The sequence below is a fragment of the Pleurodeles waltl genome, chromosome 4_2, assembly GCF_031143425.1.
Source record: "Pleurodeles waltl isolate 20211129_DDA chromosome 4_2, aPleWal1.hap1.20221129, whole genome shotgun sequence".
Classification (NCBI taxonomy): domain Eukaryota; kingdom Metazoa; phylum Chordata; class Amphibia; order Caudata; family Salamandridae; genus Pleurodeles; species Pleurodeles waltl.
Window position 1 is genome coordinate 144022797 of NC_090443.1, and position 17048 is coordinate 144039844.

Genomic DNA, 17048 nt, shown 5'->3' on the forward strand with positions numbered 1-17048 from the left:
TTTCACTCACACACATACCCACAAATTTACACGTGCATACACTCACTCTCACATAAACACATTCTCACCGGCAAGCGCGCACACAACATACATTTAAAGGCATTTTTACTTACCTCAGCTGCCGCGGCATATTCCAGCTAACTGTACTCCATTTTTATTACACTAATAGTGAATGATATATTATTATTCACTATTAGTGCAAAAAAATGACACGAAACACAGAGGAGCTCGAACTGATGTCCATAAGGACGAGCTGTCATTGTGCTCCTGGCACCTGAATTCGCCACCTCTGAGGCCGGGGGTCGCAAAGGGCAAGCCAGGGGTCGTAGCTGCAACCCCCGGCGTCCCCTAAATGACGCCCATGGCAGGCAGGGGGAATGAGTGGGGATCAGAAGGCCGAGGGAACTTAGAGGATGTGGAAAGCGCGAGGAAGGGTGATGGGCTGTACAGAACACCGGCCTGTGAACTGCTGGAACTACTGCAAAAGCCTGACTGATCCCACCCCTAGGCAGGATTTCACACGTTCACAGCCTGGGAAACATCTACGTCCTACTGTCCAACCTCCCGGTGTGCCATCAAGAAACGACTATTTGGACCCACATACCGCGCAGTGCAGCTTTCTATGTGATATACCGCTCAATGTCCCACAAGCAGACCTGTGCTCCCCTTAAGGTCTAGCACTGCATGCGCACTCAATGTCCCGTGTCATGCTCCAGGGCCCACAGGCTGCTGGATGCCTCCAATAAAGTCCGGCATCCCTGCATAGCTGTGTGCAGTTCCGTGCTCCCAGAGCACCCAATGCGACACCGGTCCGCGCTCCAGCAGAGGTCCCCGCTGCACATAATATCCAATGTTCTATACACAGCTCTGTATTTCATACACTGCCCAGTGCTCGACGTCACGCCAATAATCACACATACCTCTCAATGTCGCCCATGTTGCTGATTGCTCTACGTATAGCGAGCGAATGCTTCTATACCACTCAACGCTCAATGCACCGGTTTAGATTCTACATACTACTCGGTGTTTCACATACAGTCCCAGTGCACTCCATACTGCTCTACTTTTCACGTACAGTTCTGTGTCTCATACGCTGCTCAATGAGCTACATACTATATTACAAACCACAGAGGGTAACCCAAATAAACCCAGATTGGGATGGGTGAAAATTATCAAAAGACTAGTGCCCACTCTAGAGATTCACCTATGCGCCAAAAGCATTTATACACAGCAGCATAATAAATTTAGAAAAGAAACTACATCATTTATTATTAATACATAATAATTCAATAATATCCAAGAGTCTAAAAGCCCCCCATCTCAACCTAAAAATACACAGGACAGAATAAAGTGCTCAGAATAAAGTGCACGTGATTATCAGAGAAAGAGGATAGAAAAGTCCATTCAGCTAATACATACATTCACAAACAAATACATACATATATAGAGCCTGTTGTTTCAACTTTCATCACATTGAATCATTAAGACAGGAAATAATCAATCCTCAATATTGTCCCAAGAAATCATTGCATCCAGGCTTAAAGAATTATCGTCGACGTTTCAACCCATCCAAATCACAGGCTAAATCCGAGCTCACATCAGGGTCTTCATCAGGACTAGAACAAAAGGAGTATTCATCACAAAATTTGATATCAAGCCTTCATCCACGTAATGCCACACGTCCCATCAAAAAGTGTCACCAAATGGTCCTTCAAGGAGCGCAGCGACGTCGCCATGCTGTTAACATGCTCTAATAATTTTTAAGGACGATGCTGTGGATGAAAATGATTTCAATAAGAGTATAAAGAGGACCATTTGGTGACACTTTTTGATGGGACGTGTGGCGTTACGTGGATGAAGGCTTGATATCAAATTTTGTGATGAATACTCCTTTTGTTCTAGTCCTGATGAAGACCCTGATGTGAGCTCGGATTTAGCCCGTGATTTGGATGGGTCGAAACGTCGACGATAATTCTTTGAGCCTGGATGCAATGATTTCTTGGGACAATATTGAGGATTGATTATTTCCTGTCTTAATGATTCAATGTGGTGAAAGTTGAAACAACAGGCTCTATATACAGGGAGTGCAGAATTATTAGGCAAATGAGTATTTTGACCACATCATCCTCTTTATGCATGTTGTCTTACTCCAAGCTGTATAGGCTCGAAAGCCTACTACCAATTAAGCATATTAGGTGATGTGCATCTCTGTAATGAGAAGGGGTGTGGTCTAATGACATCAACACCCTATATCAGGTGTGCATAATTATTAGGCAACTTCCTTTCCTTTGGCAAAATGGGTCAAAAGAAGGACTTGACAGGCTCAGAAAAGTCAAAAATAGTGAGATATCTTGCAGAGGGATGCAGCACTCTTAAAATTGCAAAGCTTCTGAAGCGTGATCATCGAACAATCAAGCGTTTCATTCAAAATAGTCAACAGGGTCGCAAGAAGCGTGTAGAAAAACCAAGGCGCAAAATAACTGCCCATGAACTGAGAAAAGTCAAGCGTGCAGCTGCCACGATGCCACTTGCCACCAGTTTGGCCATATTTCAGAGCTGCAACATCACTGGAGTGCCCAAAAGCACAAGGTGTGCAATACTCAGAGACATGGCCAAGGTAAGAAAGGCTGAAAGACGACCACCACTGAACAAGACACACAAGCTGAAACGTCAAGACTGGGCCAAGAAATATCTCAAGACTGATTTTTCTAAGGTTTTATGGACTGATGAAATGAGAGTGAGTCTTGATGGGCCAGATGGATGGGCCCGTGGCTGGATTGGTAAAGGGCAGAGAGCTCCAGTCCGACTCAGACGCCAGCAAGGTGGAGGTGGAGTACTGGTTTGGGCTGGTATCATCAAAGATGAGCTTGTGGGGCCTTTTCGGGTTGAGGATGGAGTCAAGCTCAACTCCCAGTCCTACTGCCAGTTCCTGGAAGACACCTTCTTCAAGCAGTGGTACAGGAAGAAGTCTGCATCCTTCAAGAAAAACATGATTTTCATGCAGGACAATGCTCCATCACACGCGTCCAAGTACTCCACAGCGTGGCTGGCAAGAAAGGGTATAAAAGAAGGAAATCTAATGACATGGCCTCCTTGTTCACCTGATCTGAACCCCATTGAGAACCTGTGGTCCATCATCAAATGTGAGATTTACAAGGAGGGAAAACAGTACACCTCTCTGAACAGTGTCTGGGAGGCTGTGATTGCTGCTGCACGCAATGTTGATGGTGAACAGATCAAAACACTGACAGAATCCATGGATGGCAGGCTTTTGAGTGTCCTTGCAAAGAAAGGTGGCTATATTGGTCACTGATTTGTTTTTGTTTTGTTTTTGAATGTCAGAAATGTATATTTGTGAATGTTGAGATGTTATATTGGTTTCACTGGTAATAATAAATAATTGAAATGGTTATATATTTTTTTTTGTTAAGTTGCCTAATAATTATGCACAGTAATAGTCACCTGCACACACAGATATCCCCCTAACATAGCTACAACTAAAAACAAACTAAAAACTACTTCCAAAAATATTCAGCTTTGATATTAATGAGTTTTTTGGGTTCATTGAGAACATGGTTGTTGTTCAATAATAATATTAATCCTCAAAAATACAACTTGCCTAATAATTCTGCACTCCCTGTATGTATGTATTTGTTTGTGAATGTATGTATTGGCTGAATGGACTTTTCTGTCCTCTTTCTCTGATAATCATGTGCACTTTATTTTAAGCACTTTATTCTGTCCTGTATATTTTTAGGTTGAGATATGGGGGCTTTTAGACTCTTGGAAGTTATTGAATTATTATGTATTAATAATAAATGATGTAGTTTCTTTTCTAAACTTATTATGCTGCTGTGTATACATGTTTTTTGTGTATAGGTGAATCTCTAGAGTTGGCATTTTAGTCTTTTGACAATGAGCTACATACAGCAGGATGCTCAACGTATAGTCAACGCCACCTCACAGAGACCATTTTTAACATACAGCTATACTACTTTCATCCTCGGTCTGCCCTTAGGACAAGCATACAGCAGTGATTTATAGAGCAAGTAGTGAGAAAGAATTCAAACTGGGGAAATATACATAAAAGAAATATGAATCCCCCTGAAACACATTAGCAAGCTAGAGTCTTGCTAGTATGTTTAGTGCACGCACAAGATGTGATGAGGGAACAAAAACTTAAAGAGAATAAGCCTTGGCCACACACATAGGGGTTTCAGCTGTACGATACCTGAGCAATAGCTCGGAGCTGGTCATGCACTAACACCCCTCAAACGGACGTCAGCAGTGGAGCACAGGGGCATCATATTGTAAGTGCCAACATGGCCTTATTAAAAAAAGAATACAAATAGCAAAATATTTTGCCACTGGCGCCACAGGTCCTTGTACCAGACCTACAAAAGAGGGGTGAGCAATGCAGTAACTGGCAGAGAAACTAAACCCTAAATGGCTGACAATTTTATACCTTGCAGAAATCCCTCCAGTTGTAGTGTCTGCAGGCTTTCACAGCAAGTACCACCTCAAACATGGGGCACACTCACTAGATGTACTGAGTGCATTGTTTCTCCTGGGAGAGACTACCAACTGTTTCTAAGACAAGAATGTTTAAAGTCTCGGTATCTTTTGTACTTGAATTATAGATAGACCTTTAGCAATACAAGAGACCATGGGTGCCATTTAGCGGTAGCCAGGGGTTGCAGGTGCAACTCCTGGCTTGGCCTTTGATACCTCTGGCACTACATTTGCGACCCCAAGCCTCAGAGGAGGTAAATTCAGTGCCAGAGCCACAGTGGCAGCTTGTCCTTATGGACATCAGTTGGGGCTCCACTCTGTTTTCTGTCAATCTTTATCTTTAATATGGAATAAGTAAAAATGCTTTTAAAGGTATGCTGTGTTCATGCTTGTGGGTGAGAGTATGTTTATGTGCGATAGTGTATGTAAGTGGGAATTTGTGTGTATATGTAAGTATGTGCGTGCATGTGAGTGAAAGAGGAGGTCATAGGGCATGTGACGTCACTTCCGCTACCCATGCCATTTTGGAGAATTGAGGTCCATGCAAGAGACTCTGCACTAATGACCAAATCCCGCATGTTCACTTGTGATATATTTGCATCCATCCACTGCAACCAGTTCTTGTCTTATGCCTCGAACAGTTCTGCTAAGTCAGCTGGTTGGAGAAACAAGTTCAAAATCTACAAACGTAAAAGCAACTTGAGGCTGCTGAATGTGGTGGGCAAAAGGGGAGAGCGAATGAGAGGGAGTGAGAGAGACAAGCACACAGTCCAAAGATCGTCCACACAAAAGTAAACAAAAATGGCTATTGTAAGGTGGTCTCATTTGACGGTTACCTGAAGGCTATTAAAATGACACGCAATAAAGTTACTTAGTAGGTTACTCAAAGGTGAATGGGTCATGCGCACTGTAAAAGAAGTGGCTGTCCACATGCTCTTGGAAGGCTGCTAGGCTGCAGTCCGAAGACAAACGTTCTTTACAGACTGGGCACTCTCGCCGGGTGCTGCTGCTAAGCCTGGCCACCGGGACACTGTCAGAGGCTGCCATTATCCTCTGCCACGTCTGGCCACTGGAGCTGCCCCTGAAAGAAGAAAGACATGAGTCATAAGAGCAAAGTAAAAATACCAGGGGGGGGTTCAAGCCCAGTAAATAACTGCTGCATGAGATCAGTAGCCTATAGATCAACTATGTAATTTTTGCAAAGCTTATTGGACACATGTTCTTAAAACAAGCAGGCTCACGACCAGCCATTAGCAAAATCACATCACAAGATAAGGCCTTTGGGTCAGGATGCAGTTATACATGTCATAATTATAATCTCCATGCTTTAGTTGACCTGCTTCGTTTCTGAGATTAATTTGAAGTGTTTGTTCCAAAGTATACATACTCCTTTCAGGATGTGCATGCCAGATAAAAAGAAAAAAGTGATTTACTTGTAAAAATGTTTTTTTAACTTATTCATGTGATCAATTCACAAACTCTGCATAATCCTGCCTTGTTGAGATTGTGCTCAGAATTGCATTTAGTCTTTCTTAAAAACTACATGGACCATAAGTATGTCTCGAATGCCTCACTGTGATACTGGTTTATCACCCACAATGGTTAAACTGTACAAGGATTTTTTTTTTCTACCACTGGAGTTGAAAGTGCCTTCCCCTCCCCCCCAAACTCAACATTAAACGAAAGTGGACATGCCAATAGAAAAAGTAATATACAAAAATGCATTTTCTTCCCTGACAGTTGGCCTAAAAAGTCAGCCTTGCCTTTAACAAATGTTTTACAGATGATTAAGGCTTTTATAAAATGACTGCGGTCTGCTGAACATAGGAAACCCAGTTGCAGCCCCTGCACAAGAAGTGATTTGTATACAGTTTCCAGCAAGCTGGGCCCAACATTTACTAAAGAGCCAGTTGGATGATCAGCTACATGAGCATGGGCAAGAAAAGTAGTTTCACATGCCTTGCTTACTCACCATACCTCCACAGCGGGAGGCAGATGCCTCAAATCAGAAATTTGCCTGCAGTCCCAATCCAAGTCTACTATCTGGAAGGCAAACCTTCAGGTGAATAAACAATACTACCTCAGGTTAATTCATTACTCAAAGATGGAAGTGGGATGTTCTGAGGCTCGAGGAAGGATCTTGCATTTCATCACCCTGTATGGCCCAGCAAACAGGGGAAAAAGTCTTACATTCAATGTCAAATGACAAAGTCAAGGGAAGTACAATTAACAGGAAAATATTTCACAAAGAGATTTAATTGATCAAGTCATAGAATGTAAGGATCTACCTAGGGATGACGAATACTTTTATGACGAAATGCCCTTATGAACAACATAAGAATGCTGATATTTTAGTCTTTCACTATGAACCCAAACTTCACTCTTACTTTAAGTGTTGCCCTTAACCCAACCCTAATTTGAACATTGAGACCTTCTATAACATATAACCCTACCTTTTAGACAACATTGTCTGTTAACTATATGTGATTTTTGCTTTCCGTACATTTCTTAAATTTGACTTGTATTTTCATTACAGTACACTAAAAAATACTATTTTTTACAAGGTGTTTAGTGTGTAATGGTATCTCCTTATAAACGTTTCCTCAAAGTGGCAGGCATATAGCCTGCAAGGGAAAAGGAGGTGCACAATCGTTTGAATTAAATCATGGAAATCACAGTATCCAATTGGGAAGAAGTCACACAACCAATCAAGCAAAATATTAAAAGTTCAGCCTACAAGTGTAAATGGGGTCCCACATGTTGGGAATTCAGGGGCCCGCTGCGCTGGATGAACTATAACAGCACACAAAGAGAGTAGATGGGTTCCTGGTTGCTATCTGAAAGACCAAAAATTGTTAAGTATACATAAAAGAGAAGTCACATTAGGAAGCGGGCGTAAAGTGAAAGCAGGCTTATGCCAATTCTGAGCCACTTCACCATAGGCCCAGAGCCACACTTGGTGTTTTATTGTACCCACCAGCTGCAGTTTTTACCCTGCACAGTCAAAAGAACACGTTTCTGGCTACTGTCCCAAAACAGAACTAACTCTTGCATATCTAGCTTGTTCAACTTCTGCCAAGACACTGGCTTCTGTACAAGCAGAGACTGGCATCACCAAAGCCATGACTCTATAATCAAAATCCCCACTTCTCTGTGGAAAATACCCAGTCTCTCTCCCTTCTATCTGAGCATTCTCTTTCACTGTTGCCTAAGCTCTTAAGGTCACTTTTGTCAAACAGTGGAAATGGCTCACTCGTAGCACGGTAACTGTAGGTCTCTGACAATGTGCGAAGCACCAACAATGGATTCTTTGCATTGGAGCCGGTTCCTTTGGGCTTCGATAAACGGAAGCAGGGCTGGTTCTCATAACGGCTCCTGTGCACAGGAAAGGCAGTCGATGTGCAGGGCTAGAGGCCCGGCATGGTCATGGTCACCAGCCTTGGCTCCTACTCTGGTGAAAACACCGGAGTCCATCTAAAAATGAAAAGGAATCCAGACAAGACTGTTTATCAGAACAGTTAGACCACAGCCTCACACTTCAAAGATGAATCTGGTTCCCAATCCACAGTATAACTGGATCCAACACCTATGATGTAACTGTTTCCATATTCTGTAATTCAATTGTTTCCCGATATTGCAATGCAATCGACTCTAGGCTCTGCCATGGAACTGGATATTCTAGCAGTACTGGACCCACACGCTCCACGTCCGCCATGAAACTGGTTCCCAGCCCTGCTGCACAATGGGTCCTGCAATGCAACTGGCCGCACAGTCTATCGTACAACCGGCTCCAGCTTTGCAATGTATATGGTGCCCTTTAGAGCACTGGACCACACTCCCACCAGCAACTATTTATGACCAGCGCTCTGACAGGACAAGAGTCCCTGATTCTGAACAGCTACTTATGAAAGATAAGGCACTGCTTACCACCATCGTACTGGAACTGACGTTAGAGCGTGTTAAGTTCAGAGGCCTTTGCCGACCACCTCTGATCACAGACAGAGGCAAACGTTCTGTTTAGTACGTCAGAAACTGTTAAATAACTGTATTTTAGTTGGAACCCTGCCCATGGAGCGCAGCAACTAGGGTGGAGTTTAAAGCCCTATCGTTTGTTGGTCTTATTATCCTCTCTTGCGCTAAGCTGTCAGCCTTGAACAAGATAAATGAACTCAGCCCATCCTTCAGATTTACAAATGTATACAGTCAGTCTGTGCTGCTGTTACTAGTCTGTCATGTGAGGGAAGCTTTCACTACCACCTGGCTACGTACTTATTCTGGATGCATGTGTGTGATGGGGACGTCTGCACTGATGCTGTGGATGCGTAGGTGTGATGAGAGCGATGTTTCTTGCACAGGCCGCCGCTCTTGCTGTATGTGGCTTCTGCGCATGAAAGAAGCGCACATTGTCACTCGCAGTGCAGGTCCTGCTTCGCTGTATGCACGGAAGCTTGCCTTGCTGCTGGCCATGCTGTACTGTGTTCCTGTATGTGAGGGAAGCATGGGATGCTGCTGTCGTTGCTTTAAGAGTGTGTGTGTGTGTCTGGGTGGAAGCCTGCACTGCAGATTTATGTGTTGTGCAGACATCTGAGCGAGGGAAGGTTGCACTTAAGTTGCCCATGATATACTCGCGCTGTGTGACGATGGCTTGCGGTGTTGCTGCCATGGCTGTTCGTGGTTACTTTGTGTACGAGGAGCGTGAGTTACTGCTGCCAATGTAGGGCTTGTTCCAGTGTCTGTGTGTGTGAGGGATGCTTACCTTGCGACCGCCCATGCTCTACTTTGCCTCTGTGCGTGAGGGACGTTTGTGCTGCACCTTGTCACGTGTGTAGGTGGGGCTTTGGGCTACTGCAACATGAGCCGTGCCTTTTCTGTGCACCGGGGAGCTTGTACTGCTGCTGGCTGCGTGCTGTTAGTGCTCTCGGTGTGTGAGGGAAGCTTGCGCTTATGTTGCTCATGATGTACTTTTGCAGAATATGACGATGGCTTGCAAAGCCTGCTGCCTCTGGTGTACAAATCTTCAGTGCATGAGGACATTGCATTCATTACCTGTGCTTTTCATGTATCATGAGGTTAAAAAACACACGGAACCCGCAGCCAAGCAATCTGGATTCTTTCGCTTGCTTTAGAATGTATGTGCTGGCAAACAAAACAATAAAAAAAGAAATAACATTTCGATCGGCCGCTCTGCAATCGAAGGCAGAAGAAAACCCCGCCTCTCCCACGGGCGCAATCACTAGCTGCGTTGGGTTTTTTGTGGCAGGGTCGGCGCTGAAAAAGCAACCAACACTAGTTAATTTGTGCATAAAAACATGCCTGTGCCCAAAGTTCTCCTCTGAAACACGCGGCTGCTGCATTTAAATGTTGAAGCACAGAATACTGAGGCAGCGTAATGCTAAAGCCATCTCGGGCATCTTTAATCCATTTACAGCCACTTCCTGCCCCTTCAGCTGACTCTTGAGGTTTTCTGTTTTCTCCCTTTGTGACGCTCTCCCGTCGTTCTTTGCTCCGTCTTTCCCATATGTGTTTTTTGCTCGTAGTAATTGCCTGATGCAGAAAAATAAGTACCGGCCCTCAAAAATAAGTGCAGGTGCCCCCCACCGGATCAAATTAAGCACTAGCAACCAGCGACCCACATTGCCTGAATGAACCCGCGCGCACAGCCATTTTCTGGTAATATCTATCTCACTTGCAAACGGTTCCTTCTCCCCCCATCTTCTGCCACCGCCGCCCCCTACAGCCCCTTTTATTCCCCCCCTCTCTGTCTGCCGGAGAATAGAATCTAATGATGCTGAAAATTGATTCGGAAACATCTGACAAGCGCGCTCCATCTTCCCCCCTCCTCCGCTGCCATTTTTATGGCTAGCGGTTGTAAAAGTCATCTTTACTCCCACTAGAGTGTCGGAAATTTATCTGTTTCCCCCTCCGTACAAGATGGCTGCCTCGCTCGCCCAGGTCCTGGTGCCCCCCCTCTCGTCTCCTACCTACATTTCCTAAGTGACCTGCTGCCCTGCGCCATTGTCAATGCAATAGACGCTGGAACGGGCGACACACTATGCCTCAGGGAGAGCTGGGGCCCCCCACAAACAGGCACCAGCCATATCAGGGTCTGTCGGGCGTGGGCGCACCCCTACTCGAAGTTTATTGTTGACGTTTCTCCCTTGAGACGCACAGCGACGGAATGACTGGCTAACGTGTTAACGCCACGCTCCAAAGAAAGAAAGCTTTTCGTTCAGATCTGACTGTGCGACAAGCTGGCTTCTGCCTTGCCAGTGCACTCTGTCAGATCTTGGCTGCTTCGACTCGCTCACCCTCCCACTCTTTTCTTCTAGTTCATCACTGCCTCCTTAGCGTGCTTTCTCTCCAGTGTTCTTCCCATCCTGCTCTCTCGTCAGGGGTCCTCTTCCTCTGCTGGCTCTGCCTGGGCCCATACAGCGGACCACGACCCATCTTTTGCTCTTCGTTTACTTTTCAGCGCTGTTTCACCTCGCCCTCTAGCTGTCTTCCTATCTGCTTGTGCAAACCTTTCGTAGTTTTGTCTTTGCAAACTGGCCTCTACCGGCTTTTCGACTCTCTTTATATCTATTTAGATGCTCTGAATGGTTGCACTTTTCTTTACTTTGCTCGCTCCCACCTATAGTTTCAATTCTCAATCAATTTGTGTAGCTGCCCACTACGGTTGCCTTATTCTCACTGTCCCACATCAATGTCATTTTTCATTCCATCATGTAGTCTAATTGTTTGGTATAATTGCTCTTTTTACTTTCCATTTTCCTGTACCCACCAACCAACCACCCATCATTGCCCTTCTCTTTTTCTCTCTTTCTCCCCTTGCCCCACGGTTTCATTCACTTATGCTCTGTCCATTACCAGGAGCCTTTCTTTCTAATTTTCTATACAATGTATTTCCATTCCCGCCTCACTCTGTCTTCATATTTTCCCTCTTCATCTCTCTGTTCTTATTAGTATTTTTTTAGCTTCCACTCTACCTGTAGCGATCTCTTCCCTGCTGTCTGTACTTAAAACTATTTCTCTCTCTGTCAGCTCCCTCTGTCGTTGCTCCTCTTTCTCACTATTTTATATTCTCTCCCCTCATCCTCTATACCAGTAACAGGCTTTTTTTCCCAAGGTACTCCGTAATTGACCAACCCCACCTATTTCATCCCCATCTTTCTTTTCCTTGATTTGCCTTTCTGCTCACGTCCTGGCGTCTACATATCTATATTAGCCATGGTTCCTCTTCCTGTACTTTGATCTCCTTGCTGGCCTGCCTGGTTAGAGTTCTGTAGCCTCCCTTCCTCTTTCCATCCATTCTGTTCTTCATCACCCAGTCTTACCCATTCAAGATTCGAGAAGGCAGCTTCGAACTACGACCTTTAATGCGTTTCCATTTATTCGCTCAATAGTGTCTATTTCCCTCGGTGCTTTTAAGCAGCTTTTTACTCTCCCTTCTTTTTCTCGCCACTCAATTTTCAGGTTTGCATCCATCTCCCTGACTCACTTTCTTGTGCATCCTTTGTCAGGCACATTTCCCCATAGTCAAAAGTACCCCGCTTGTCGCGTAGACACTCTGCTCGCGGTCTCCGATGATCAAACAGAGCAGATGGTCTGCGCATGATCGCGGTCTGTGAGCCTGAAGCGAGGAAGAAAAGCCATAGCAACAGGCCAACCACGGGAACCAGTCGAGCTGGCTTGGGCAACAGACGATTGATAGTGGAATTCAAAGGCAAATCAGCGTCAGCAACACTTCCCAAAGACCATGTTACTGTGGGTAGTTATACAGCCGGACTCTAGCCGAGGCAGCAAAGAAGTGCAGTGCAGTGAGACTCCAAACTGTCCCTCACAGCATAAAAGAATGACCCCTTGAGGAAGGAAACACTGTGGCTTCACGGGTGCTCAGGGGTGTAGCTAAGATTTCATGACCAGTTCAAGTCGAAGGAATTCAACACCATGGGAGCACTAGGAGGGCTCACAGGCGTCTGGTGATCTTTGAAAGGGGTATCTTATATACTTGCCCTAGAATGACATTCCGGGAGATGGACTTCATCCAGGCAAGTTTTACCAGGTGTGCCCCCCACTCCGTGAAACTTTTGAGTAAATGGGCCAATATAGGACACTCTACAGCCCTATTTATTTATTGAACATTTGCTAAAAAGCCATAGGCTCTGAAGGAGCAATCAGGAAAGTGACAAAAAGAATGTTAGAATTTATCTCAGCAACTAACAACACTTCACTCACTGGCACTTTGACTTTCGTATGTTTTGAACCCACGAAAGGTAACTACTGAAGAGATCTCTGACTCGTATTGGTATTGTTTTTAATTGCTCGTGTTACACCTGTCAGTGGCTTTTATTAGGCCTAAAGTCCCCCCACCCAAACACTTTATCTGCACTTTCCATGAACTGGCACTCTTTAGCATCGTATGCTCAGTACCATTAAGGGCAACTACTGAAGAGCTCCCTTGACGTTCGTGTACCTTGTATCTTTTACCTGTTACGTTTCTTTTTCTTCCACATGTGAGCATGCTTTTTAACATGTAAAGGTTAACTGCTTCATGATTAATAAGATACAAGGTATTTAACTAGCTACTAACAATCGCTCAGGTTGCATTTCAGTTCATTGTTTTTTTTTCACTGTGCCACTCTACACAGAGAACAGCTATATGCAAATCAGTACTGGTCCAAACAGAAAGATAAGGTTTCCCAAAGAGCAGAAAACAAGCAACCCCAGATCAGTTTACGCTTCCTAGGTTCCGATGGTCTATAACACAGGGGTTACACCGTGGGATCTCTAGGGGCCCTGGGATTTCAATGTATAGCTAGCACAGTTGTCCCTAATATAAAGAGATGAAACATACTCAAAAGGGTATTTGCATTCGATAATTTATCATAAAAATCAATAAATATGAATCATCAGTAAACAACAAAGTGCAGTGAGGTGAACCAGCATGCTCAGTGCTCAAGCTAAGTGTGGTACACGTATAATGTATTATGGAGTAGAGTATTAGTAGTCATATAGTTACACAGCCTAAAAAGCAATTACAAATTAAAATACAGCAGGTCCACTTTTGTAGTAAATGGCTTTTTGATCTCTGAAAACAATAGGATCATCATCAGTACTTAACTGTAACAAGAGCTCGAGTGGCACCGTCTGAGCATTGTTTTATGTAGGACATTGTATTATGAGGACATGCTGAACATCCACTGAACAATCGTAGATGGGACACTGGATGTATTGGACGTACAAAACGTTAGACCAGGAACTGGAACAATTGTCCAACATTCTCATATAATATGGGGAGAGCGTCTTTAGGGAGCGACTGCACTCAAAAGCAGGGCCCATGCCCTGTCCTGAAGATGTCAATGCCTGAGCATGAATGATTCCTGTCTTCAAGGTCACATATTATAAACCACCCGCAGGGCCACAGGACACATTCCTTAATTTGGCGGATTGCACTTTTTATTGTTGTTTATGATACATGATTAAATAATAGCAAATATCGTTTTTGAGTATATATTTCCTCGCCTTATATTAAGGACCCCTGTACTAGCCTTTACGTTCTGACTCTGGGGTAGGTCTCATGAAATACTTCAATACTTTCATGGTTTGAGAAGCAAGACAGATTCTCCACAGGTGTGCTGAGAAAACTTCTAGGCAGAGGCTTGAAAAAAATAAAATAGGGGCAGAATGGTGCATTTGCTCATGACAATTTCATAATAATGTCTAAAAGGCCATATGTGAAACAGGAAGTTCAGCCTGCGTAACTTCACATAACCTTCATATTGTAAATAATTTTAATTTCATTTTACCTTCATGCAACATCTAGATAGGTTCGCTCTCTGGTGTTTAGAAGTGGCAGAGTGTAAAAATGAAAAATTAGACATATCTTACAATTCCAGGACAGACTACAACTACAGGGCTACAGTTTTTAAAGTCTCATACATCAGTGCTTTCACTCTGGTTTTAGAGACTTCTCTAGGTTTGTACAAGAGGCAAATCATGCCAGACATACAAGTTAATTCCTCAGTCCGCAAAATCAATAAGCATAATCTTTAAACATATATCCGAACATACAATAATTTCGTGCTAGCACATCAGCTTTTCCTGTCATGAAAAAAGAAATAAGGTACTTACCCGTAATGGCACTTCTCCAGGGCGGATATCTTTTATAGATTCACATGCTTGAATCATACATTTTGTCAAGCTGGGAATCCCACAGTAACATTATAATAGCAGTCCCAATCTAAACATAGACTAGAGGCTGGAAGTAGCCTAGCCACGTCATTATAAAAAGAACCAGACTTCAGCCACAGATAACCAGACTCAAGACCATACTCTGAGAGGCTACCATGCTTCAGATTTCAAGGCACTCGTATGAAGAACCAATTTTGCTAGGGTGACCTCTTGTGCGGAGGAGGGTGGGTTGCAACTGAATCTATGAACGATATCAATACTGGAGAACTACCATTACATGGAACACTTTCCTCCTCCAGTATTGAAACTTTCATGAACATTCAGATGCTTTAATCAGCGTAATAAGAAGTACATAATATTCATAATAAATTTATTCCATGAATGGAGGGACATCAAAGTATTGCTTACTTTATAGAAAAACATGACAATACTGCTTGGCCTACTGCTGCATCTTTCCATACTGCCTCTTCCAGTAATGTAGTGTAAAAGTGTGTACTTTCATTCATGTTTCCGCTCTGCCTATGTCTGTTAATCAAACTCAGCAAACAGAGCAATTGAAGGAACAACACTCCTGGCGGAGTGGGCTTTTATGTTGTGCGGCTGTCTACCTGCTTTTAGAAATGGTTTCTCCTTTGAGTGGATTCCCAAAAGCAATTAGGAGCTGATCTGGCTGTCTCAAATTTTTGGTCATAAGTCAAATTTCGAACATCTTTTTATCTAAAGAGAGTGTAAGGCTTTCTGGGACTATGCTGGATTTGGAACAAATGTCGTTAGTATCATTAGCCCATTTAAACGAAATTCAGAAGGCACTTTAGGTATAAACTACTGGATAGTTCTCAATGTCACTCTGTCACAGGAAACTGGTGGTAATTGTGAAAGTCTGTTTTCGCTGACCACCCTGTGTTGAAGATAATGCTAAAAGAAAGGCCAATTTCCTTGATAGCAGTTTGAGTCTTGACCGTGGACAGAGTCAAATGGTGGTTGCATAATTTGTGACAGGATTGTGTTGAACTGCCAAAGTATCGGGGTCCTCTTATAGGGGGTGGGGCACCCTGACAGCCATTTCGTGAACTCCTTAATCAGTCTACTGGTAGGTAGCCATGGTTTATTAAACGCTCTCCTGGAACAGAAATAGCTGCTACTCGTACGTTAATAGATGCTCAAGCCAGTCCCGATTGAGTGAGACTGAATAAGAAAGGAAGCATTTAATTTGGCATTGCAGACATATGATATAATTGCTATGAGTTACACCAAGAAAACATTGTTTCCATTCCTTTTCTCCTTCAAGCCAGCAGCTTGGCAAGTTCTTTGAACCCTGCAGTGGCTACATTCATTGATGCGCTGATAATTGCTGCTGATATTCGCTCTTCTTTCAAACTGGCCATAGCTTGACAATTTTTGTCTTCTAAACAATGGTCTAACATTGGTGGATATCAGACCACATTTGCCTGTCAAAACGGCCCAAGATAGCTAGGAAATATTTAGCTCTGATTGTTGCTGAAGCCATAACATCAACTCTTTTCTCAGTGTTATCCAAGCCCCTACCCTCAACTCTCTAGACATGCAGTAAAAAGGGTAGACTGATTTTTAGATCTTTGTGCCGCTTGCAAAATGACTGAGTCTGCTTTTGGGTGGCTTATTAGACAGGCTGGGTAGTCTGGCACCTAATATTTTTTATCTAATAGCAGAATCAGTGCTGACACTGTGGTTGGGTTGTGCATGATTTTAAGGAATTTGTTCCATATATAGTTGATACTTGGCATTGACTTCACTACACTCTTTTGTGCATCTTTGAAATATTAAAGGAAAAAGTCAATATCCTTTGCTGGTAAAAGTAAGTCAAAACATTTAGATGCTTTTTCAATAATAGCAAGAAATCCTGCTAAGTGGTCTGGTATGAGAGAATCAGACGAATGAGCTTTATAGTCATCCCATTCTGGGGTTCTCAAAGATAAATGTCTGCTGTCTTGGTCATAATCCATTGTAAAACCCGACTGAGCTGGCAAAGGTGTCAGATTACATGACTGAGTCATTCCTACCAGAGATACAGCTTGAGCAACAGATTTTGGATTTTATGTTTTAAGTGGTGTCACTGGAGGCTTTCTTTGTGGCTTCAGATGATCTGCTGTAACTTGGTTTTGAGCCTTTTCAGGAAATAATATGTAAACATCCTGCATCATCAGGCTAAGATCATGCACGAGGGCTACTAGGATTTGTAATCTTTCCGGGTCATGAAATTGTTTGTCATTACAATATAATTCATATTCTTGGTGAGACTGCCAATATACCAGGCAGACATTTTCTTCAAGATGCTCATATGACCTTGAGTACTTCGACTCTACTTG

General features: G+C 43.5%; 1 protein-coding gene across 2 annotated transcripts in view; it reads right to left on the reverse strand.

The window, feature by feature from the left end:
• Window positions 1-3333: 3333 nt before the first annotated feature.
• CALCOCO1 (calcium binding and coiled-coil domain 1) overlaps window positions 3334-17048 on the reverse strand; it is a 171683-nt gene continuing 157968 nt past the window's right edge. The window contains exon 15 of one of the 2 annotated variants that reach the window (XM_069230985.1): window positions 3334-5593. In XM_069230985.1, coding sequence (XP_069087086.1) covers window positions 5392-5593 — 202 coding nt within the window. In that variant the 3' untranslated portion in view covers window positions 3334-5391. The remainder of the gene's footprint in view (window positions 5594-17048) is intronic. The other variant, XM_069230986.1, reaches the window with a different exon arrangement.